Raw genomic sequence first — 23,660 nt, forward strand, 5'->3', positions numbered from 1 at the left:
GCTAAATACCACAGGCCGGTGACGGGCAGCAGCGTCACCGGTGCGAGAAGCTACGCCCTGCGATCGCCAACCCGCCTGCCCAGCGTGGCGATTATGGGCACAACCTCCACATACAGCACACACGCAAGCCACGGCCCCCAGTTCCCGGCAGCCCCGCTATTCCTCGTCATGGTGGCGACGATGGTAACGGCGGGACGGGGGGTGCTAAGAATCACCGGGCTACGGGAGGCCACCACAACCGACTGACCCTTGCGACGTACAACGGACGCACGCTACGGCTTGACTCGCATCTAGCGCAACTTGAGGTAGAACTTGGGAAAATTAGGTGGCACATATTAGGGCTATGTGAAGTCCGTAGAGAGGGAGAGGACACCGTAACCCTCGAATCAGGCCACCTAATGTACTTCCGAGAGGGTGACCAACAATCCCAAGGTGGCGTTGGGTTTCTGGTAAATAAGTCCCTAGTTGACAACGTGGTGGAAATCTCCAGTGTGTCGAACAGGGTAGCGTACCTCATTATAAAGCTCACCGAGAGGTACAGCCTCAAGGTGGTGCAAGCGTACGCACCGACCTCGACACACTCGGACGATGAAGTGGAAGAATTATTCGATGACATATCGAGGGCCCTCCACTTCACCACGAAAACCCACTACAACGTTGTCATGGGGGACTTCAACGCTAAAGTGGGAGTACAGAACTGCAGCGAATCGGTAGTAGGACCCCATGGACTTGGAAGCAGGAATCATAGGGGGCAAATGCTTGTCAACTTCCTCGAACGGGAGGGGCTCTTCTTGATGAACTCCTTCTTCAAGAAGCAGCCGCAAAGGAAGTGGACGTGGCAAAGCCCCGACACTATGACGAAAAACGAGATCGACTTCATAATGACGGACAAGAGGCATATATTCAGAGACGTCTCAGTGATTAACAGGTTCAATACCGGTAGTGATCACCGACTCCTCCGAGGCTCTCTGAATATCAATTTTAAGGCCGAGCGCGCCCGTCTGATGAAGTCCACGCTCCGACCAAAGCTGCTCCAAACCATTGCGGGATCTGAAACATTCCAGTCAATCCTGGAGAACCGATTCGCTGCCGTGGAAACCACAACGGACGTAAACCAGAACCTCGAAAATGTAGTTCGAATTCTCAGGGAAGAAGGCACGAGATATTGTGGCATGCAGCGTAAGGGCAGGAAGTCGAACCTTTCGGAAGAGACTTTGGGGCTCATGAAGAAACGACGTGAAAACCCACCTGTCACTTCGTCAGAGAAACGGCAATTAAACCAAGAGATCAGCAGGCGCGTACGACACGACCTCCGGTGCTCCAATACTCTTGCAATAAAAAGAGCTATTGAGCAGAATCGGGGGTCTAAGGTGTTCGTACAATCTCTTGGAAGGAGCCACCTGACGAAGTTGACCACAGCAAGTGGAGAAGTCGTTTCTTCTAAGCCGGCAGTACTTTCGGAAGTAGAGGACTTCTACGGCCGGTTATACGCATCGCATGCATCTCGACCTGATCCCGAAAATGAGGATCCTAGAGCTACATTAACACGCCATTTCTCCGAAGACCTGCCTGAAGTCAGTATTGGCGAAATCGAGACTGCTCTTGGACAGCTTAAAAATGGAAAAGCCCCTGGAGAGGACGGCGTTACCACAGAGCTATTAAAAGCGGGAGGTAAACCGGTACTTAGGGAACTTCAGACGCTTTTTAACTCTGTCCTCTTCGAAGGGAGAACTCCGGAGGCGTGGAGTAGGAGTGTGGTCGTCCTGTTCTTCAAAAAGGGAGACAAAACCCTGCTGAAGAACTATCGTCCCATATCCCTACTGAGCCATGTCTATAAGCTGTTTTCAAGAGTGATCACGAACCGTCTTGCGCGAAGATTCGACGAATTCCAACCCCCGGAGCAGGCCGGGTTTCGGACCGGATACGGCACCATAGACCACATCCATACAGTGCGGCAGATTATACAGAAGTCCCATGAGTATAATCGGCCCCTGTGTCTTGCATTCGTGGACTATGAGAAGGCCTTTGACTCGGTTGAAATCTGGGCTGTTCTGGAGTCCCTGCAGCGTTGCCAAGTTGATTGGCGATACATCCAAGTGATGAGATGTCTCTACGAAGCTGCCACCATGTCCGTCCGAGTACAAAATCAGCAAACAAATCCCATACCATTGCATCGAGGAGTGAGACAAGGGGACGTTATTTCCCCCAAATTGTTCACTAATGCAATGGAGGATATGTTCAAGACGCTGAACTGGAAAGGACGTGGCATTAACATCAATGGCGAATACATCTCTCACTTGAGATTCGCAGACGACATCGTCATCGTGGCAGAAACGCTGCAGGACCTACAACAAATGCTGAACGAGCTGGCTGATTCTTCTATGCGTATCGGCCTACGGATGAACTTGGATAAAACCAAGGTCATGTTCAATGAACATGTTCTACCGGAACCGACTACGATACACGGTACCGTTCTCGAAGTTGTTCAAAAATATGTCTACCTCGGGCAGACTCTGCGATTAGGTAGAAACAACCTTGAGGACGAGGTGAATAGAAGAATTCAGCTGGGTTGGGCAGCGTTTGGGAAGTTACGTCGAATCCTAACATCGTCGATCCCACAGTGCCTTAAGACGAAAGTCTTCAATCAGTGCGTCCTACCCGTCATGACATACGGAGCCGAAACGTGGACACTCACGACAAGGCTGGTCCACCAACTTAAAGTCGCTCAGCGTGCTATGGAAAGGGCTATGCTCGGCGTTTCTTTGAGGGATCGCATCAGAAATGAGGTTATCCGTCAAAGAACCAAAGTCATCGACATAGCCCACCGGATTAGTAAGCTGAAGTGGCAGTGGGCTGGTCATATTTGTCGTAGAACCGACAACCGTTGGGGAAAACGTGTTCTAGAGTGGAGACCGCGTCTCGGCAAACGTAGTGTAGGACGTCCTCAGGCACGGTGGAGTGACGATATACGCAAGGCGGCAGGCAGGAGCTGGATGCGAGTAGCCGGAGAAAGACCACAGTGGCGTGCACTGGGAGAGGCCTATGTCCAACAGTGGACAAAAATAGGCTGTTGATGATGATGATGATGAATAGTATAGTTTATTAAGTTCGTCTATATAGGAAAAAGGTATCTTACATTAATTAGAGGTAAAAAAATTAAAGAAATATATTTGAACAAATTTTTTATTCAGTTTGCATTGACATTGATATGTAATCTCAATAAGGTCGGACTTCCGGATTTTAGATGAAATTCATTAAAGTAGAAAAATATTGGAAAGTGAAGAGAAAATAAAATAATCAGATTAAAATGTGGTTAAGAAAATATTAACATATATTTGTAAGCCAATTTGTTTGCGTTAAATTAGTTGAAGTTGAGCAAAATGAAGTGGAAACAGGTGTTGCAGTCGAAAATGCTAAAACTCTAAGTTCTCCAGTTTCGGAAAACTGAAGAGCGTTACTGAGTCTTAATCCTGACGAAGTATATCCTGGTGTTTGTGGATCTCCAGTAATAGGATTAAATGTACCACACCTTGTTTTAGCAAGAATGCATGAAGTTACATTTGTGTAAAATCTTACATTATTACTATCGATTGTTATATTTACACCAGTTCTAGCTTCTCTCGTGCATTGAGTTATCTGAAAATAATTATCCAAATATATTTATAAAATTAAATTACATATAAACATAAAAAATATATTTTGTTATTGTACATGCTTACCAAATTAATAGAATTAATTCTTCTCAAGCATCGTGCAAAATCACAATATCCCATATAACAACCTGAAGGCTGAACGTTTAAAGCTGACGTAGATAATGCCTAAAAAAATATTTAATTCAGAGACCAGATGGCTTAGTGGTCAAAATATGTGGTTCCTTACCAAAGTTCACTTGTTCTTGTTTGTGAGTAAACTGTAGTAGCGTATATGTTACAGTACCCGATATACTTTGATGCTCTCATATCTTATGATACGCCTCACGACGTCTTTTTTATATGTTTTTACTAATATTATACAATAGGCTATTTGACAATGCGAAAAATAAATTGTGAATTATTGTAATCAGTGTATATTATGAGTTTAAAATGGTTATTTACTAACGAAAGTTGAAAATAATACTTAATTTATTCAAAAACCCATAAATAAACATGCATTTTTTCAAACGTTTGTCACGTGACACAAAACGCTCTTGATTGGCCGGGCTTATGATGAAGTCACTTTCTTGTAAACTTTGCTTTTCTACTATATGTACCACAGATTAAAATACAGGAAAGTGACGTCACCGACTCCATTGCAGCGCTATATTGTCCAAGTAGCATTTTTGCGCGCTATTTAAATATGGATTTTTTAATGTGATATTTTTCGGCAAACATGTACTAGAAATAAAAAAGGGGACAAGTGCGAGTTGAACTCGCGTGAAGAGGGTTCCGTACGATGTTACCTATCATGTTTTTTTAAATCTGACCTTGTGGTCATTATGGGCTAATTTTTTTCATTAAATAAAAATAATTCATCTACAAACCGATTCAACAAAACTTAACATTGGAGTTGAAAAATATGTTATCCCACTTACATTTGCAGGTGGAATGACCTGCAAATGTAAGTTGGTACGCACAATATTGAGTGATTTACCATGTTATTTTAATATCATGGACTTCTTATAGGTTTTCCTATAATCTATAAGGAGAAAACTAATTTCTGCATTTTTTTCAAAATTTTAGGTTCAGTAGTTTCGGAGATAAGGGGGGGGGAATGGTCAATTTTCGTCTATTTTCTTGAATAACTTGGAAACTATTTAATTTAAAATTACAAAAAAATACATTTAAGATCTTCTCAACAAGACTTTTCATTTGATATGCCACACGATGCAGTTTTCAGAATTTTTTTTTTTAATTTTCCCCTTCCCCCCCAAAAATGACCCCCCATATACAGATTTCATCTGCTCACATCACACCTCTGTATTTGGGTTACAGGAATTGATTTGTGTACCAAATTTCAACTTAATCGGTCTAATAAATTCGGAGATAATTGACTGTAAGCGACGGACGGACAGACACACGAGTGATCCTATAAGGGTTCCGTTTTTGTATTCAGACGTACGGAACCCTAAAAACACAACTTTTACTGGGTTCCTTAACTTCTACTAAATAAAATAAAATGCATTTTAAAAACCAGTCAAATAGCCTATTCTTCAAAGTACATAAAGGGGTTATTTTTACTCGCAGAATAATTTAAAATTAGTTATATTAATTTGAAATACAGTTATCAGAAAGTGGGTCAATATGTGAGGGTAATGTAACGATGATTTTTTCAAGTTTTATAAATAATTTTATAAATTTTAAGTACATCGAATTTTAATAGAATTTGTTTGTTATTCATATTAAAAAATAAGATAACATTCAACATTTAACTATCGCAGGATTTATCTCAACACAAATTTTATAAAAAATTATATTATAAGTATATGCATGATTTACTTACCATTAAATTTGTCGCACAAGTTGCATATGATGTATTCGTAAAATACTGCACAGCACAAACGCTTAAAGCATTTAACTCTTGGGGTCCCTACATTAAAAAAAGGATGTTAGCTTGAATTATTATTTCTTTAAAACTATTTATAATATTTTTTGATTCACCTCTGGCATTGAAGTAACTCTGGAAAAGCATGCTATGCAAGCATCACGTAGGGTTACATTGGTAGGCTGTGCGGTACTACATGCGAGGTTGAGTAAATTTTGCAATCTTACTCTGGAACCAAAAAAATATCAACTTAATATTGATTTTTCACTCTTGTTATTAGATTATGAAAACCTACCCATTTGACGGACAGAGTGCGGCAATTTTTTGAGATTTCCATTGGAGAATTTTGTTTTTCACATCACTTAAATCGAAAATTCCGTTTGTAGACACTCCGACCTATAAAAAGAGAAAACTGGTGGGATTCATAAAATATCCACATTTCTTTGATGTACAAAAGGTAAATTAAAACATCTGACCTCGCTAAAATTTAGCAAGTTATTCTTCCATTGCAAAATATTTTTTTGCACTTCGTTTAGATCTAAAATTGTACCATAAATCCCAATCTGTTGAAAATAATAAAAAAAACCAAAAGAGTATGGTTTTATAACATTTATTTTATTAATATTTCGACAGTGTTATTATAAAGAATACTTACAAGAAGTGTTAATATTATACCGTAATTAAGTGTTTTTATCATTTTATTAAAGATGTTATGCAAGCAATGAAGCTATTTTATGTGACTTATTTTACATAAAATAAAATTTTGAACAGTTGTTAATAATAACATGCAACACGCATAGCATAAGTGGAAAAATATAGAGCACCGATTTGAAATTTTATCCATGTCGCAGTGATTCCGTAGTGATTTTATTTTGTTTATGAATTAAAATACACTAATATTAATAATAATAATCAATGAATTTTTATTCGCCATAATAAGTGACATTGATACTTTCTACTTCAGTGGAGGGGCGATTTATCTATCCAAGTTTCCTTTGTGCAGGAGACGACTACCTCAGCAAGACCGATCGCGACGATCTCGATTACAAATAAGCTATATACTTAACTATATTCTGTAGTCGAGAGTAACGTTGATTTAGAACTTCTTTACTGAATTTTCCAATCTTATTTGTTTACCACGAGTACCTAATCCAACTATTAATACAAAAAGCACTAGATTTTATAGATAACAGTTTGACTTTAAATGCCGGAATGGCTTCGCGTTTACGTTTTTTGTATAACGTGGTGTAATAATATGTTATCCATAATATGATATGGTGGTCACGGGTGTTAAGATTAAGCACATATTTTGCTGTTGTTATTAAAATAGTTATGTTTTATGAGTAAATTTAATAACAGTAGTCAACTAGTATATATTTTTAATGTACTTACGATGTAACTATAAGTTAAATTTCAAAAGTATTGGTTTCTTAGTGATATCAGGGGATTCTAAATTTTACATTCACAAAAATAAAACGTTTATGCTATTATAACACTATCCCATTCATGTTCACTATAGCGTAAAGTGAGAGTGGTAAGTAACAAAGCAACCAAGCAATTTATATAAATACATACATATATCTGATTCGTTTTTGTAAATTTTTGAAGATCTTCCTAATTATAAATGTTTTAGAACACTCTGGAATAATATTCCTAATCGGAAGTTTTAAGTTCACAATTCGATAAAGGACATGAGAATATATTTCAATCATTAAATATGAGCGAGTATCAATGTTACTGTAATAATACTACTACTGTTTTTATAGTAGATTTACATCAATTTCTGTTCTATTGCGATTTGTTCCTGTTTTTTAAAGCTAGGAGCTAAGGTTATGAATTTTGTGGAAGGACAGAATTATCATCAGGCTATCATTTCCAATCAATAAAGCGCGTGATTGACTTTTTTAAGCGGTAAATCTGATAATTAATGCAAAAGGTTTACCAAACATTTGAAATAAACGAACGTTATGCGGTATTTACTCGTTTATAGGTACCGTAACATGATGTTCAAAGTTTAAATAATTTAATTAACTCGCAGTGTTCTCAGGCCAGTCTCAATCCAGGTGCTCGAGGTGCAAATATGGTCAAAAGTTAAATCATCATTAAGCTTTCGGTTTCTATCTACTTAACGGATTTAAATGTGGTTTTTACAAGTAGAAAGACTATCGAGGAATGTTTTTTTTTTAAATAATTAGTTAATATTTTGTAAAAAGAAACTGATTTCGTACGCTTACATAGTTAACGCAGTAACGTTAAAAACATTAGAAGTCACATCAAACGGAAGTACTTTAAAGTTCGAGGTTTTCAAAATGTCTACAGAAAAGTTCGCGCATATTTGTATATGCGTATACATATATAGTTTATTTGCTAAGCAATTTTCGCCAATTTATTATTTCTAATTGTAATAAATATTTCAATTACTTTGGGCATTTAGTATTTGTCTTTTACATTAGTGCGTTCAAGTGAATAAGTACTTCAGAAAATATTATCGTTTTCGAATGATGTGCAATACAAAAATCATTCACTGTAAAATCGATGGCTGAATAATGGCCCTTAACAATAAACCTTGGTAATGAAATGCATCCAAACTTAAGCTTTAATATTGTGGAAATGGGCTTGGTAAAATATAAGCACAAATTTATATTTATATCCCTGATTGGAGACAGTACCTACTTAGATAAAAAATAAATATAAAGTATACTATTATCATTCAACAGTCATTCCCTTGAAACGATAAAAGAATTTTTAACTTAAAGTACTTGTTGACGTTTGTAAAGAACAAGTAAAAGAGCACATTTCTTAAGTAATTGTAAAATCAGCCAGGCAAATTTTTAGTCTTCATTCTTTAGCTCTGATTTTTTCAAGATCTATATGATTGATAATATATTGTTTATTCGCTCTTATTCCTCCTTTGACTCATTCTGAGCATACGACAGTCAGTAGTCGGTAGAATATTAACTAAATTTGTTGCTGGCAATAGACGAAACTTTTAAATAAAAAAGTAAAATTTAGACGTAAATCTAGTCTATGGCAAAGCAAAGACAATTGTTTTAATCATTACCGAACAGGGTTGCCAGATTGGGCGATTTATCGCCATTTGGGCTACCTCGCCGACGAAACGGCGATATAAAAATATGAAAAATCGCTTGTCGCCCAAATGGGCTACATGAGATTTTATTTTGACGATTTTACCAAATATTTTGAGTGGCAAAATTTATAACTATTGTCAAACAGATGATCAGTCGATAAGGAAGCAAGTTACGTTTGTTACGCAAAAAACAATAAAACAGAATTTAGATATTCACGATTTCACACAAAGTTTTTTGAACAATTATTAACAAAATAAAAAGTTCGTTCCAAATTTTAACAAAATCCGATCGAATTCACGTCGATTTTGGGCTACTCTGCATTATCGTATGAGGCAGCGATTTTGGGCTCCTCCCCACCCTGGGTTCTGGCGACTACCAAACGCAGACGTCTGGCAACCCTGTTACCGAAACGAATATCACGCTTAGTCTTTGGATTATTGATGAAAGTGATAGGTCAAATTTCCTCGTTTTAATTTTATTTTTATTTTTGTTTTAACTCTATAATGATTGAAGGAAAAGCTAATGTAAGTATTTAACATTTAGAATCGGTATGCATCAGAATATACCAATATTTCATACACTACTTTCTAAAAAAAAAATTATTAATTTTAACCTATTTTCGTTTTAGGAACTACCCGACTTTCAAGTGTTCCGGACAGTAATAAAATACTGTTTGTTCATTATTATTGTACCAGTGCTATCATTCTTCATAGTCAAGATTTTGCTTTTCGATAGCCTGTTGCGTTTGGAGACTATAACAAGCAGCGTTTACTCGGCTGTAGTAGCAGTAATCGTCTTACATGTTACCTTAGGTCTTTATATTTATAGGGCATATAGTGAAACTGACAAAGTACCAGCTAAACCTGTAAAGAAAGATTAAAAGTACTTATTCCCTTCTAATTAGTTTTAAGTCTAACAAAATGGACAATCTTTACATGAAAGGTGAACTTTTGCAAGTGCACACAAAAAATAGCGAAATCATTGAAGGCCGATTTTATAGTATTACTAATGACAAATCGAAAATATCACTTTATGAAGTAAAAGAGGTACCTGAGGGTGAACAGAACGATGGAGTTTGCCATTATTATGACTCGGAAGTACGAAATATTGTTAAGTTGCAAGAAGATAATCAGCAAGCTTATTTAAAGATACCACTGAAAGAATGTGAAGAAATTATAAAAACCTCGAAAAAGTATATTTATATAAACCAAGTTGATCACGGTTTTCATGAGGCTATTAATGATTTGAATCAAAACAGTTATATTGCTGTTAGTACTGATGGTGCAAATATGGGACGAAAATGTAAGATGCCTTTCTTGGTTATTTCTACACCACAACAAATATATATTTTTGACATACAAGTTCTGCAATATCATGCATTCGAAGCTGGTTTAAAGAAAATACTGGAGAGTGAAAATCCTAAGAAGATTGTCCATGATTGTAGAAAACTTTCTGATTGCTTATACCACAAACATAATGTTAAGCTGAACTCAGTGTTTGATACTCAGGTTTGTTATTAAAATTATATATAGGTTAAAATTTAATAACGCTTATCTAAATTATCTAATTAATTTTTTTGTAGGTTGGTGATCTTATCATATCAAAAAATAAAACAGGACGTTTACCTAATAATGTTAAAACTTTTTCTGAATGTCTTAACAGTCATCTTGGTTTGAAACAAAACAATATCCAAGAGAAAGTAAGTGTACATGGTTTAAAAAAATTCTAAAGTATATTTATAAGGAAACATATTTTATTTTTAATCTATTCTTTTTTCAGTTGGATATAGTACAGTGCACAGAACGCCCTCTATCAACTGGTATTAAAGAAATTCTTGCAAAGAATATATGTTACTTACATCGTCTTTCTGAAATGATACATGATCAAATGATGTTACCTTTCCTACGAGGTGTTGAGTGCTTTGTAGAGAATCTACGCTCATGTGATGATTTCAAAGCTTGGGAGCTTTGTGGCAAGCAATATCAGTTACCAAAGGATTTCAAGAATGCTATAGAGTATTAACATTCCACAAAAATAAAATGTAGTATTAGGCTTTTTTCTTTTTTTTGCCCCTATTTTTATTTTGACATGAGTGAAATATTTATATCACTAAACATATTCACATGCAATTTAAGCTTTTATATTAGATAGCCACTACTTTCGAAGTAAGCTATTTGAATGTACCTTAATGCATCAAATCACAATGGTAGTGCTAAGATTTCATATTTTTGCTAAGAATTGATAATAATTTATATGCTCTTGTAATATCAGTATTCTATTGTAGGTTAAATATTTATACTTCTAAAACTAAGTCTTAAATTATTCAAAAATTATTAAAGTAGTCAAAATTATTAATATAATTTGTATGTATATTTTGAATTGAAATTATACAGTGAAAAAAAAAAAACAATCTATAGTTATATCTGTGATTAAAACAAATATGCTTCTTTCACTAAAAATAGATGTTATTTTTATACAGAATGTAAAATTTCTTACACATTTATTATTGTATTACTATGTGGCTTAAATGTCTTCAAGCTAAGCTTTTGTAGGGTAAGATTGTTCTTGTCTCTGTAAGGATGAGTATTAAGAATGAAATATTTTGGGAAATGGTTTACAGCCTTGATCAATTTTGTGTGAAGAAAGTGTGGCTTTGCATATTGGATAGGCTTCAACAAATATCTTGAAATAGGTTAAGTGTGAACTATGCTTTTGTGGTACAGGTAATTTGCTAACGAAATATATTTGTGCTTGAAAATGAAATGTTTTAATTTATATTATAAAGAAAACAACAACTTTAGATAAAATATGTATATATTAATAGTAATGTTTAATTATACTTTTGTAAGAAACATGTTAGGGTAAAAAGCTAAACCTTCAATTGATTCATCCCGACATGCCAAGCCTAGGCTTTCAGTCGTAAAGAGGCGCTCGCGTGCGAGTAGGACGGAAACATTTGCTATTTGAGACAGCTTCACTGGAGTAAGGAATCCATTTTCTTCAAGCTAAAATGATGTATATATATTGTAGTTTTGAAAAGGCTATAATTCAAATTGATAATTACAATAAAATGTAATGAACAAAACAAATTACCAATTGACTAGTAGCTTTTGCTATTTCTTCATCTCTGTTACTATTAAGCTGTAGTACACAAGCACCACTGGGAAATTTACGTAAAGACATGGGCGAGTCAACATTTTGTAACAACCTTAAAAAATACACATGTTATTTAGTAAATAGCAAATGAGCATTGGAAAACAAGTAACCAATGATGTTCTAGTAAAAAGATATGTCATTAACGCGCAAAAAGTGAAGACTAGAAAACGTCCTAATTGGGACGTTTCTTCATAATTATGCCAGTAATACGTTATAATACATCATAATTATGTAGTAATACGTTTTGCGTAATTAAAACATCTAGTTATCCCTTTTACTTATTGTTTTTATCAAGCTATCCTTTTTACTTGTAACGAAATGTAAAATAAACGGTCCCCGGCGCGGCACACTTTTTTTCTGTTGTTTAGTATGGGTATAACATGTCTGTTTATTAGAATATCATTGCAAGTAACATAATAAGGCAATATTTTTAATAACAAAAGATCTGTTAGGTGAATGATCCTATCATGAGCATCACCTAGGCAAACAATATTTAAATGTAATGAGTATTTGTCTCCCTCATCCTTTCTTTCTGAATCTGCCAAATACTTCTCAGTATCAGCTTGGAGTCTCTAAGTTGGCAGTTTTTACACCTACACGCCTCTGTAAGGGTAGCTGAGGAAATGGGGAGTGCACTTGTCTTTGTGCTGATAATTGTGCGTTATAATGTCTAACAAAGATTTTTAGTTAATTTATGGCAAGAACACTGTTTTGTATATAAATTGCAGGTTATTCATAAAATACCAATATACAAATTAATTCTTACTTGCAAGCATTCAGTAAATCTTCAGGTGATATAAGTTCCAAACCTCTTGCTCTATTTACTCTGCACCATACATCTGCTAATGACATTATACCACCACAGTCCTAAAATAAATGTATAAATAATGTAATATACCAAATCTACTTAAAACACAAGCTGAGTTACAAATAATTTATGCATATATGACTACTATGCTTATGAATGTAATTACATTATTATTAAGATTAGTCTGTTTATTTTATTGTTTTATGGACTTACAATTAAAACTGCCACCATCATATCAGAGATCTGTTGCGCTAGGCCCATATAATATTCCGAATCTGACCTGAATGTATCTCTTGTTACAGGATCATCAATACCTAAGCTCATAAGGTATGATTTAAACCTAACAGTATCATCTTCAGAGATATCTCCTTGTTTTTCCTGGTTAAATATAATTACACATAAAAATGATAATAATATAACAATGTTTTCAAAACATTTACAAGAATATTATCTATACCCTTATTTTTGATGAAATTGTTTTAGATATGGTAACCATTTCCTTAGCCTTTTCCATTAATTTTTTCAAATCCTGAAATGCCACACTTATACTCTGATCAGTAGCTCTGTGTTGTTCTTCTATACTTCTTTCTATACCAACAATGCCTGAGCGGATTTTAGAATTAATTGGTGTTACAGAAGGCTTGGGAGTTGAATCAGATGCAGGCAAGTTACTTGAAGTAGATACTTGCTGGGCTCTCTCCCACGCTTTAGCAGCTACTGCTTCACTCAGGGCTTTATAGAAGGCATTATCAATACCATCCTTAAATGAAAATTTTATAAAATGGTATGGGCTCGCTACTGCTGGGCCTGGCCTCTTACCTTAAATAAAATTATTTTAGAATTATAAGCAATATCTATTGTTATATCTATTGTTAGGGCTATAATATATAGATAATATTCAAAATATTTAATTACCTGGAATTGTAGGTCCTAAATGTAATATAATTCGTTTTGGACCACCTAGACCAAACATTCCACCACTTTCTTCTTCCATACAAAATATGTAATATAAATGTAAAGACAAACACACTAATCCCTTAGGTATGTCACCTGGCTTACCCCAAAGAATTCTGTGCGTCGTAAGCACTACTTCACCATCAACGAATTGTGTCTAAAATGTTAAGGAAAACTGGGTTATTTCTTATTGATATAAAATAAAATTTAACCAAACGTATTGTTACCTTATCATCTCCATCATAGATTTTAACATTTTTATCACGTTTAAGATAGTTTTCGCCCTCAAATAGGCGCGCTTCTATATACTCAAATCTATCCATAGCTTCAAAACAAATAGGTATGTATTTTAGAATTATTCAGGTACTATTAAATGTTTAAGGTTTTCAATGTATACACCAAAATATTACATTATTATAAGAAGCGTTGAAATTTTAGATTTTCGTAAATCTTTTATGATTTTTTTGATTAGATTAAAGAAAAGAATAAGAAATAAGTCCCTAATTTTATTAAAATACTAACTTAAGGTCATCGCCTACATTCATAGTTATTAATATTGACATTGAGATTTTTGATTTTTGACAGCTCTAGTTAGGTTTTGAAATTTACTATAATCCGAATCTAAAGACTATTTTATCATATCGAACTATATTGCCTTTTTATTTTTTATTTATTTTGTATCCAATTTTTGTTTTAATATTTTTAAGAAAAACTAATGTTGAAGTAAAAATAAAGATAGTGGTTTATGTATATAAAGATTTATTAACATAAGAATTAACAACATTAAATGCTTAAATATATATATACAAATATGAACTAAAACTAGTTACTATATACTATAGATAAATCTTGACCGCATATATAAAGTAAGTTTAGCAAAAATAAAAATGTAAATGCTTTTATTAATAAATATACTTTGGTCTACGAAAATAAAATATTTTTAACTCAGAATCTTTAGAAAAACCAGTCGTTCTTAAATAGCCTTGACATTTGACAGTGACACAGTAAGTACTTGACACTCAAAATTTTGTGTCTGCGTCTGACGTTGAAGCAATTTTTTACATAAATGAAAGGATAGACTGTCTTGAGAGGAAAAGTTAACCTGCAATTATTTCACAGTTAGAGCACTCGTAGCATTGCATTTACTTCAGACATAGCCTTGAGTATAGAGTGATTGTTACGTATTAGTTCAAATATTTCTTACTTATAATTATGGCTGATTCTCAAGAAACTCTATTGCTAAAAATTAAAGAACAAGGTGAACTTGTAAGAAAATTAAAAGCTGCCAAGGAATCAAGTGAAAAGGTGAGTTACTAATAGTTTATAGCAGACAGTTGAATTATAGTTTATTGTAAGATACAAATTGCGTCATGTAACTAACGTAGGTAATCATTTTGTAGGTTAAGACGGTTAAAAATTCTTATGGAAATCTCGAAGAAATAAATAAACACCTCTCGCAATTTAGTTACCTAAGTGGCCACATGCCCAGTAAAGTTGACATTGAAATACACAATAGATTAGATTGTAATGTAGACTTTCAAAATTATCCTCATTTAAAGAGATGGTGGTACCATATGCGGAGTTTCAGTGACTCTGAGAGATCTTTATTTCCCGAGAGTTATCACTTAAATTGTATGGTAAAAAACTATAATGGCAATGATAAAAGTGTTGATCAGCAGGTTGGTTGTTTATTATAAAAATTTGATATCAGTATGCACTTATAAATAGAAGCAAGTAGATTAGATTTTGAGATCTATGAACCTCCACATATGGTTGCTTGTTACCACAAAGTCATGTACAAGTATAAAATATGAAATTAATGTATACATTTCTTTTTCGGTCCTAATTTTCGAATAATACAGTGGTGACGAGGAATCATATTGTAGATTATTTGAAGCTGGGAAATATTTCAAAGATGTTGCGTAAAACATTGAGAGTTTTAGAAAATAGAGCAACCAAGCTATGGTTACACAACTTGGTTTATAGAAGCAGTGTCAAAAAAACGATTACAACAACATCTTATTGCAAGGTATTGATAGTGATGGCTTATAAATGTAAAAATTGTTAATATATGTTTAAAATCTATGTTTGTTTATAATATCCTTGTTATTGTTTTGTTTTCATTGTCAATTTGCATAATGGATATACAAATAGTATACTAATGAAAAACATTCATTGTTTTTTTTTATAAACTGAATATTTGCAACATTTTTTTATATGCATATTTTCTATGATTTCATAAAGTAGATCACAGGCACATGTGTTATTTTCTGTACAGTTGTAGATGTGTAGAGAAGATTTCTTTGCATACTAAACTTCACCACAATTGATGCTTTCTTCCTTTAAAACCATGACTATATATTTGTTTATTATTACATCTTACTGTTTTTAGATAAAAGAAGAGGTATCAAAGTTGTTAGCATTGAAAGCTCAGTTAGGGACTGAAGATGCTGCTCCTCAAAAGTTTGTACTCAAGACCGCAAAAGGTACAAGGGATTATAATCCTCAGCAGATGACAATTCGGAATAATGTCTTACAAAAAATCATCACAGTGTTTAAGAGACATGGAGCAGAATGTATTGATACACCAGTTTTTGAATTAAAGGTATGTATATCTTTTAATAAAGATCATTGTTTTATCTAGTTAATTTATTTTGTCAATAAATAAAATTTTATTTCATACTATTAAATATACTAAAAATTTTTACTTTAGTTCCGTCAAAAACTTAATCATAATAAAAAACTATTCTATATGATTCTTTATCCATATATTATGAATAATTTTTGTATTATTCTATATTATTTATGATTAAATTTACAGGAAGTTTTAACTGGAAAGTATGGTGAAGATTCTAAGCTGATCTACGATTTAAAGGACCAGGGTGGTGAGATACTATCTCTAAGATATGACTTAACAGTACCTTTGGCTAGGTACCTGGCAATGAATAAAATAAATACATTGAAAAGGTACCACATTGCAAAAGTGTACAGAAGAGATAATCCAGCCATGACAAGAGGGAGGTACAGGGAATTCTATCAATGTGTAGGTATATTCTATTATTTTACAGTAAAGATTAATTAACGATCTGTAAGCTTCTAAACTATAATTGGGGTATAAAGACATTTAAATAAACTTAAAATATTATTTTAATTAAAAGAAAAAAAATATATATTTTCAAGTTTATTTAACAATTCGATACCAATTATAAAATATTTATATATTTTAAACAATACTTGCAATCTCTTTTATAATGATATACAATCATTGAATTTTGTTTTTTTTTACAGGATTTTGATATTGCTGGCCAATATGACTTGATGGTACCGGATGCTGAATGTCTTAAGGTGGTTACAGAAATATTAGATGCATTAGATATTGGAAAGTATGTCCTTAAAGTTAATCACAGACGGTTACTTGATGGCATGTTCGAAGCTTGTGGCGTATCAGCAGATAAGTTCCGCTCTACTTGTTCCACTATTGACAAACTTGACAAGGTAATTTGTAACTATTTCGTAATTAACTTTGCCATTTGCTGATTTGTTTGCATTTATTTATTAAAAGAGAAAATTAAAATAAGTTTTCATTCTTTTGGAACAATTTACTGTCAATTTTCTTAAGTTGTTTTCTTTAAGTTTTGTTTAAACATTGTTATTTACTATTACAATAGTCTACATGGGATGAAGTCCGCACTGAAATGATAAATGAAAAAGGTGTAACACCAGATGCAGCTGATCGTATAGGAGAATATGTAAGATTAAACGGAGGCATTGAATTAGCAGACAAACTTCTGCAAGATGAAAAGTTGTCTAAATCGAAAGGAGCAGTGGAAGGTCTTGAAGGAATAAAATTGTTGCTCAATTATTGTGAACTCTTTGGTATCAAGGACAAGATATTGTTTGATTTAAGTTTGGCCAGAGGCTTAGATTATTACACTGGTGTTATTTATGAAGCTGTTTTAACGCGTAAGTATTTTAAACTGTAACTTATATAAACTAGTAATTTTTTTATTGCTAAATACTAATATACTAAATATTGACCTATAAACAAATCTGCTTTGACAACAATTTCAAAAGTTTTTTTTTTTTAATTACAGAACCAATCAAAATAGGCAATGAAGATCAAACAGTCGGATCAATAGCCGGTGGGGGAAGATACGATAACCTTGTTGGTATGTTCGACTCGAAAAACAAACAGGTAAAAAAATTGCTTTGAGTTGTTAGCCGTTAATTTAAAAAAAAATTGTCCATGTATTTTAGTTTATCTTGTTGATGTTTTTAACTTTATGCAATGATGTTCTAGTAAACAGATATGTCATTAACGCGCAAAAAGAGAAGACTAGAAAACGTCTTAATTGGGACGTTTGCCTTTAGTCGTTTTCATCATAATTATGCCAGCAATACGTTATAATACATCATAATTATGTAGTAATACGTTTTGCGTAATTAAAACATCTAGTTATCCCTTTTACTTATTGTTTTTATCAAGCTATCATTTTTACTTGTAACGAAATGTAAAATAAACGGTTCCCGGCGCGACACACTTTTTTCTGTTGTTTAGTATGGGTATAACATATCTGTTTATTAGAATATCATTGACTTTATGTCATTAAGACGTAAAAAACAATTGTCAAAATATTTGTATAATTAAAATGCCATAGTAATTATATTACGTAACTCAACGTCTATAACAAAATGAAAGTCATTGAGTTAACGTTTTACTTTCTAAAATAATTACGCGATCATTCATTGTCTATTTTGTCGATATTTGTCGTCGAGAAACGACTGCCATCTTGTTTTTATAAGGAATCAGATAAAAATAGTATAAAAATCATCATATAATTATGACTTATTTTTATAATTTGTAAGAAATATTAAACATTCTATTCACATACCATGCTCAACCCTTTGGATTTAAGATGATACATCTTCGTTTCTGCAGTTACATTGGTTTACTTACTCCCTTAAAACCAAACTCAAACTGAAATGGGTGCTATGTATTAGGGACTTAAAACGTTATATATAACGGATCTTACAACGATCCAATAACGCTGTAATGGTGTCGCTACTTCAACCGCCACATCGTTTTCAATCTTTTGTGTGACGTTTTACGTGTTTGGGAACAAATTTGTGACAGCAATATAATATTTATATAAAAATAAAAACGATATTTTGCAAGCCTATTGATTTGCAAAAAAGCGTAAACCCGCGCGAGTCACAAACTAAGATCCTAATGTCACTAGATAACTTGAACAAGGAGGTTAGTAGGAGAATTAGATGAAAATTCCAAAAACGGACTCATTTTTCTTCTCAACTTCATCGAAATGTGAAATCTAAGTTAGAAAGAAGCCGCGATATATTTCAACCATTATGAAATAAAAATGTAAAGTCATAGGTAAGAGCAGAGATGGCCCAGTGGTTAGAACGCGTGCATCTTAACCGATGATTGCGGGTTCAAGCCCAGGCAAGCACCGCTGATTCATGTGCTTAATTTGTCTTTATAATTCGTCTCGTGCTCAGCGGTGAAGGAAAACATCGTGAGGAAACCTGCATGTGACAAATTTCATAGAAATTCTGCCACATGTGTATTCCACCAAATCGCATTGGAACAGCGTGGTGGAACATGTTCCAAACCTTCTCCTCAAAGGGAGAGGAGGCCTTTAGCCCAGCAGTGGGAATTTACAGGCTGTTGTTGTATGTGAATGATAATGGTGTCAGGTCCCGTGCGTGGGCGTGAGTATCGGCGTGGAGCGCGTGTTCTCCGTGCTGGAGGCGAAGCTGGCGGCCGGCGACATCAGCGTGCGAACCAGCGACGTCGACGTGTACGTCGCCTCAGCGCAGAAGAACTTCCTCGACGAGCGGATGAAGATCTGCGCTGAGCTGTGGAATGCGGGCATTAAGGTAACGCACGGGCTTTACGGATGTACCCAGGATTAGCACGACAGTATGTGAATTAGTCATGCTTATTGAGTTATTGCTACTTAGTATCATGTATAGTAAGACACAAATTAGATGTATCATCTAAAAATGCAATGGAATGAAATTAAAACCGATTACTGCCGATTTACCCAACCAATAGAAATAGCTCCCTATCGCGCCATTCGACGCTATTCGTCGCTATAGAATAACGCGTCAGAGAAAACAAGTGCTTGTAAATCGACGCGTCAAATTGACGTGTTCGTGTTGTGAAATTAATTCGGATGTGATCGGTTTTACGAATTTTGCCGATGCGACATCTAAGTTGTGTCGTACTATAAAGTAGTCATGCTTATTGAGTTATTGCTACTTAGTATCATGTATATATGTAGGTTTTTGGGCTAGTTATCAACGGCTCTATGCTCTGGTATTTTTTAAATAGGTTTTCTTTGTTTTCGTTCACGGTTAGAAATACACATGCCTTTTATATTTCTTTGTTATATTAAAAATTGTAAACAATTATAAAACTAGAGAAAAAAATTGTTGAGTTTGTGTTGTTAGTAGATTTTAATTGAACTTGAAGTTAAAGTGGGTTTCTACGAATAAAGTAATTTCAATTTGAGTGGACTACAACAGCTTATCTCGAAGTTTGTATATTTCCAATACTTTGTGCATAGATTCTAGACAAGAACTTAATATGGAAAACTGTCATATCATAGTTGTCAATAGTATACAAGTGAAATAGCATTGAGATATGTATATTGTGTATATTAGTTTTTTATGAATAGTAGGCATAATAATGATTTTATATGAATAATTTCTTTTCAATGATTTGTTATGTTAAATGAAAATAAAATTTTCTGTACTTTTTTTACAGACCGAGCAATCTTACAAAAAGAACCCCAAAATGTTAAATCAGCTGCAACACTGTGAAGAGAATGGTATACCATTGGCCGTGATTCTCGGCGAATCTGAACTCAAACGTGGCCTAGTCAAAATACGTAATATATCAACTAGACAAGAAGAAGAAGTGCCCAGGGAGAACCTAGTACAAGAACTAAAGTCGAGAATCGAACTTCTAGACATCAAAGAGATGAATGGTCCCCTAGCTAAATAATACATACTATTGAAATATATATTGTTTCCTCCAATGATATTCTAATAAACAGATATGTTATACCCATACTAAACAACAGAAAAAAGTGTGCCGCGCCGGGGACCGTTTATTTTACATTTCGTTAAAAGTAAAAATTATAGCTTGATAAAAACAATAAGTTAAAGGGATAACTAGATGTTTTAATTACGCAAAACGTATTACTACGTAATTATGATGTATTATAATGCATTATAACGTATTACTACGTAAAACGACTAAAGGCAAACGTCCCAATTAGGACGTTTTCTAGTCTTCACTTTTTGCGCGTTAATAACATATCTGTTTACTAGAACATCATTGGTTTCCTCTTAATGGTAGTATATAATTTATCTGTATAATTTTTTAAATAAAATACACTTTCGAAATGAGTTTTGGTCTCAATCTCCATCAAATGGCAGATATAGAAGATATCACAAAAATACTTTAAATTTTTTTTTAAACATAATATTTTGTTCGTATTAATAACTTATTTATTCGGCATCGTCGGGTATTATTTGTGTCTTTGCTTTTTTTTTTTTATTCCTTGTTTCATGATTAGGTATTTAATATATTTTTAATCTACGTGAGCATTTGGTGTCAAGCTTTTGCCAAGTAGCATTTACGTTTCTTTATAAAAAACAGATAAGATATTTATTCAATTTCTAATGTTTCAATATACCCATAATTAAGAAAAGGATTTTAATTAAGTATTTATTACTAAGAAAATGAAAGATGGCTTTGATAATATTTTTTAAAGGTGTGAATTACACTTTACACGAAAATAAACAACTTAAAACAAATACTTGTCTTTGTTTACGTATTAATTACCTGTTTCCCTTTACGATATTTATGTGTATTATACAAAGTTCAATGTTTTAAAGGACTTTACTACACGAACCTTTGCGAGAGGCCATGTGAATGGCACAGCTATGTTCTTGAACCTTCAATCACAATATAGCAAAGCAAGCTACCGACCGGGGCATTCGAAAGTTAAAACTTAAGAAATATAACGACCTTATATTGTATCTACTGTTACTTGATAAATTCTGATTATATTCGTTTCAGTATTTTTATAGAAAAAGATTTACGCATCATACAAGGCTGTGTTGCCGTCTCGCCAAAAGAAATATGTACTAATAAAGGCACCGATTTGGAGTAGACATTGAAGTTATCGTAATTTTTTTTATAAATTTAGTTTAAATTTATTAACGATGTAAGTTTTATAAGTAATAATGACATAAGTAATATTTACATATTATCAGGTAATAATCAGTTGTTATTATTTAAACCGGATCGATTTTTTTTAACACGCAATTTTATAATAACTAAGATAAGGTGACGTAAATAAAAAATAATATTTTCGTAAAAGTAAGTTCTTAATTTATTCTTGTAGGAACTATACGAATACAATTTTGTAGTTGAAATTGTACAATAGCCTAGTATGTGCAATGTTTTAATTTGACCCAGAAATTGCGTTAAGTACTAAGAGGTTAAGGTAAATAAAAGCTTGTAAATAACCTTCGATTACTGCCTTTAATTTCCGATATAGTGACCTTTATTGAACTGAGGTACTCATTCATAGTCTTGGTTCAAAATCATCATGTCACGGACAGGGTATGTTGTTGTGGCCATTGTTCCCCTTCGTATTTCCTGACATTGTGTCCTAATTCACCGCGAAAAACCAGCACTACGTACTCTCTATATAAAAATGTTTTTATAAGAGTCTCTCTTATTAAACATTTGTATGCCATAGTGATAACATATTGCATTTAGTGTTATGCGATGAATTTTTCATTGAAATTTTACTTCTATATTACAATTTGTGTTTTTTTATTGACTGCGAGAGTTAATGCATCGGTGATTAAGGATGCGTTAGAGGAACATCTGAAGGACATAGCACACAATGAAGAACTGGAATCTATTAAATTGGAAAAAGATAAGGCAGTTAAAGATCATCATGTAGATAGTGAAGTTAAAGACAGTCATTCAAATCATTATACGAAAGCAAATGATGATACGAAATATCTCAAGAAAGATCTCGAAAGCAAGGTTTCCTCAGAAAATGATGCTTATGGCGGATACAATAATAAGCAAGATAAAAGCGAAGATAATCAATCAGATGGTTTTAAAAGGGGGCATAAAAAAGGTCACCATAAACAAGGTTTTCAAAATTCTTATCATAAAGACGAATCTTCAAATAAGAGTACTTATTTTGACGATATTAACGACGAAGGCGATCAAACCGGATATCATAGCAGATTAAATAAATATGACAACGATGGACGTAGAAGTTACGAAGGTTCCCATAATAATGGACAGGAGTATTTAAGAAATAATTATCGTAATGGGGGATCAAATCAATTTGGAGATGTCGGTAATAAACATTCAAACTATCACGATTACGGAAAGAAATACTATTTGGATGATTCAGAAAATTATAATAAATATCGTAAAGGACACGATTCTTACGACAGAGGAAAAATTCACGATCGCCATGAGTATCAAGCCCCCCATCATTATCGCGATCCAGGATGGGATTGGCAAAATTGGAATAATAATCGAAGGGATTGGGACAGTTCTGGCTGGGACCGAAATCCTGGATGGCAACGTGATTACAATGGCCCAGGATATTATGATGATCATGGCATACGTCATGATGGCGGCTATGGATACGGTCCCAATCATGGTTATGGTTATCGGTATGGAGAATCGAGAGCAGACCCAGTTGCTGAAAGACCAATAAACGCACCTGTGGTTGCACATCGGAAACAAACAATAACAATCTATGAAGACCCAAGATATGCAGGCTCCGAAAAAGGCCAATTAAGACGTGAAAAAGGGGGTTACGTAGAACTTGACTATCAACCGAGTTCGCGACGATATGCAAGCTATGATGATACCTATTATAGTGTACCTATTAGAGAACAGGGCGCAGAGACGAGTAAAATAAATAAATTAGTTTATAATTATAGACGACACTGAAATGCACGTGACTAACAGATGACATTAAAATAAGAATAATATAGTACTAATTTTAACTTGTTACTTAATATAAATAATATTAATTTGTATATTTATTTTAAGG

The 23,660-nt window shown here is 33.7% G+C and overlaps 3 protein-coding genes and 1 pseudogene across 5 annotated transcripts; 2 read left to right on the forward strand and 2 right to left on the reverse strand.

Moving 5' to 3' along the window:
* Positions 1-3,324: 3,324 nt before the first annotated feature.
* LOC124544009 lies at positions 3,325-5,571 on the reverse strand (annotated as a pseudogene).
* A 3,441-nt stretch (positions 5,572-9,012) lies between these two features.
* On the forward strand, positions 9,013-10,661 carry LOC124544064 (piRNA biogenesis protein EXD1-like). Its single transcript, XM_047122481.1, has 4 exons — positions 9,013-9,133; positions 9,238-10,117; positions 10,192-10,308; positions 10,389-10,661. Exons 2-4 carry the CDS (start codon positions 9,530-9,532, stop codon positions 10,629-10,631), a joined length of 948 nt encoding a protein of 315 aa, XP_046978437.1. The 5' UTR covers positions 9,013-9,133; positions 9,238-9,529; the 3' UTR covers positions 10,632-10,661.
* A 744-nt stretch (positions 10,662-11,405) lies between these two features.
* Positions 11,406-14,086, reverse strand: LOC124544062 (vacuolar protein-sorting-associated protein 36). Its single transcript, XM_047122480.1, has 7 exons — positions 13,755-14,086; positions 13,489-13,684; positions 13,031-13,392; positions 12,787-12,951; positions 12,532-12,632; positions 11,703-11,817; positions 11,406-11,614 (listed from the first exon to the last, which is right to left on the reverse strand). Exons 1-7 carry the CDS (start codon positions 13,848-13,850, stop codon positions 11,444-11,446), a joined length of 1,206 nt encoding a protein of 401 aa, XP_046978436.1. The 5' UTR covers positions 13,851-14,086; the 3' UTR covers positions 11,406-11,443.
* Positions 14,087-14,528: 442 nt separating this feature from the next.
* Positions 14,529-20,671, forward strand: LOC124544056 (histidine--tRNA ligase). 3 transcript variants are annotated; one of them, XM_047122456.1, is made up of 9 exons: positions 14,529-14,832; positions 14,928-15,206; positions 15,920-16,132; positions 16,349-16,570; positions 16,816-17,022; positions 17,196-17,490; positions 17,622-17,722; positions 19,243-19,425; positions 20,318-20,671. In XM_047122456.1, the coding sequence occupies exons 1-9, from the start codon at positions 14,740-14,742 to the stop codon at positions 20,555-20,557; spliced, it is 1,833 nt and encodes a 610-aa protein (XP_046978412.1). In that variant the 5' UTR covers positions 14,529-14,739; the 3' UTR covers positions 20,558-20,671. The 3 variants fall into 3 exon arrangements, with proteins under 3 accessions (XP_046978412.1, XP_046978415.1, XP_046978414.1); XM_047122458.1 differs by lacking the exon at positions 14,928-15,206 and adding an exon at positions 15,390-15,556 and having other exon boundaries at positions 14,547-14,832; positions 20,318-20,670; XM_047122459.1 differs by lacking the exon at positions 14,928-15,206 and having other exon boundaries at positions 14,546-14,832; positions 20,318-20,669.
* Positions 20,672-23,660: the final 2,989 nt, after the last annotated feature.

The sequence above is a fragment of the Vanessa cardui genome, chromosome 4 (genome assembly GCF_905220365.1).
Source record: "Vanessa cardui chromosome 4, ilVanCard2.1, whole genome shotgun sequence".
Lineage (NCBI taxonomy): Eukaryota > Metazoa > Arthropoda > Insecta > Lepidoptera > Nymphalidae > Vanessa > Vanessa cardui.

Bases quoted from the DNA above. Each gene is read 5' to 3' on its own strand.
- LOC124544062 (XM_047122480.1), bottom strand. From the start codon at position 13,850: ATGGATAGATTTGAGTATATAGAAGCGCGCCTATTTGAGGGCGAAAAC. The intron at 11,818-12,531 runs GTAAGAATTAAT...GTATTTTTTAAG, and splicing joins GATTTACTGAATGCTTGCAA to GTTGTTACAAAATGTTGACT. The intron at 11,615-11,702 runs GTAATTTGTTTT...ACATCATTTTAG, and splicing joins CAAAAGCTACTAGTCAATTG to CTTGAAGAAAATGGATTCCT.
- LOC124544056 (XM_047122456.1), top strand. From the start codon at position 14,740: ATGGCTGATTCTCAAGAAACTCTATTGCTAAAAATTAAAGAACAAGGT. The intron at 17,723-19,242 runs GTAAAAAAATTG...TAATGGTGTCAG, and splicing joins TCGACTCGAAAAACAAACAG to GTCCCGTGCGTGGGCGTGAG. The intron at 19,426-20,317 runs GTAACGCACGGG...CTTTTTTTACAG, and splicing joins TGTGGAATGCGGGCATTAAG to ACCGAGCAATCTTACAAAAA.
- LOC124544064 (XM_047122481.1), top strand. From the start codon at position 9,530: ATGGACAATCTTTACATGAAAGGTGAACTTTTGCAAGTGCACACAAAA. The intron at 10,118-10,191 runs GTTTGTTATTAA...ATTTTTTTGTAG, and splicing joins ACTCAGTGTTTGATACTCAG to GTTGGTGATCTTATCATATC. The intron at 10,309-10,388 runs GTAAGTGTACAT...TTCTTTTTTCAG, and splicing joins AAAACAATATCCAAGAGAAA to TTGGATATAGTACAGTGCAC.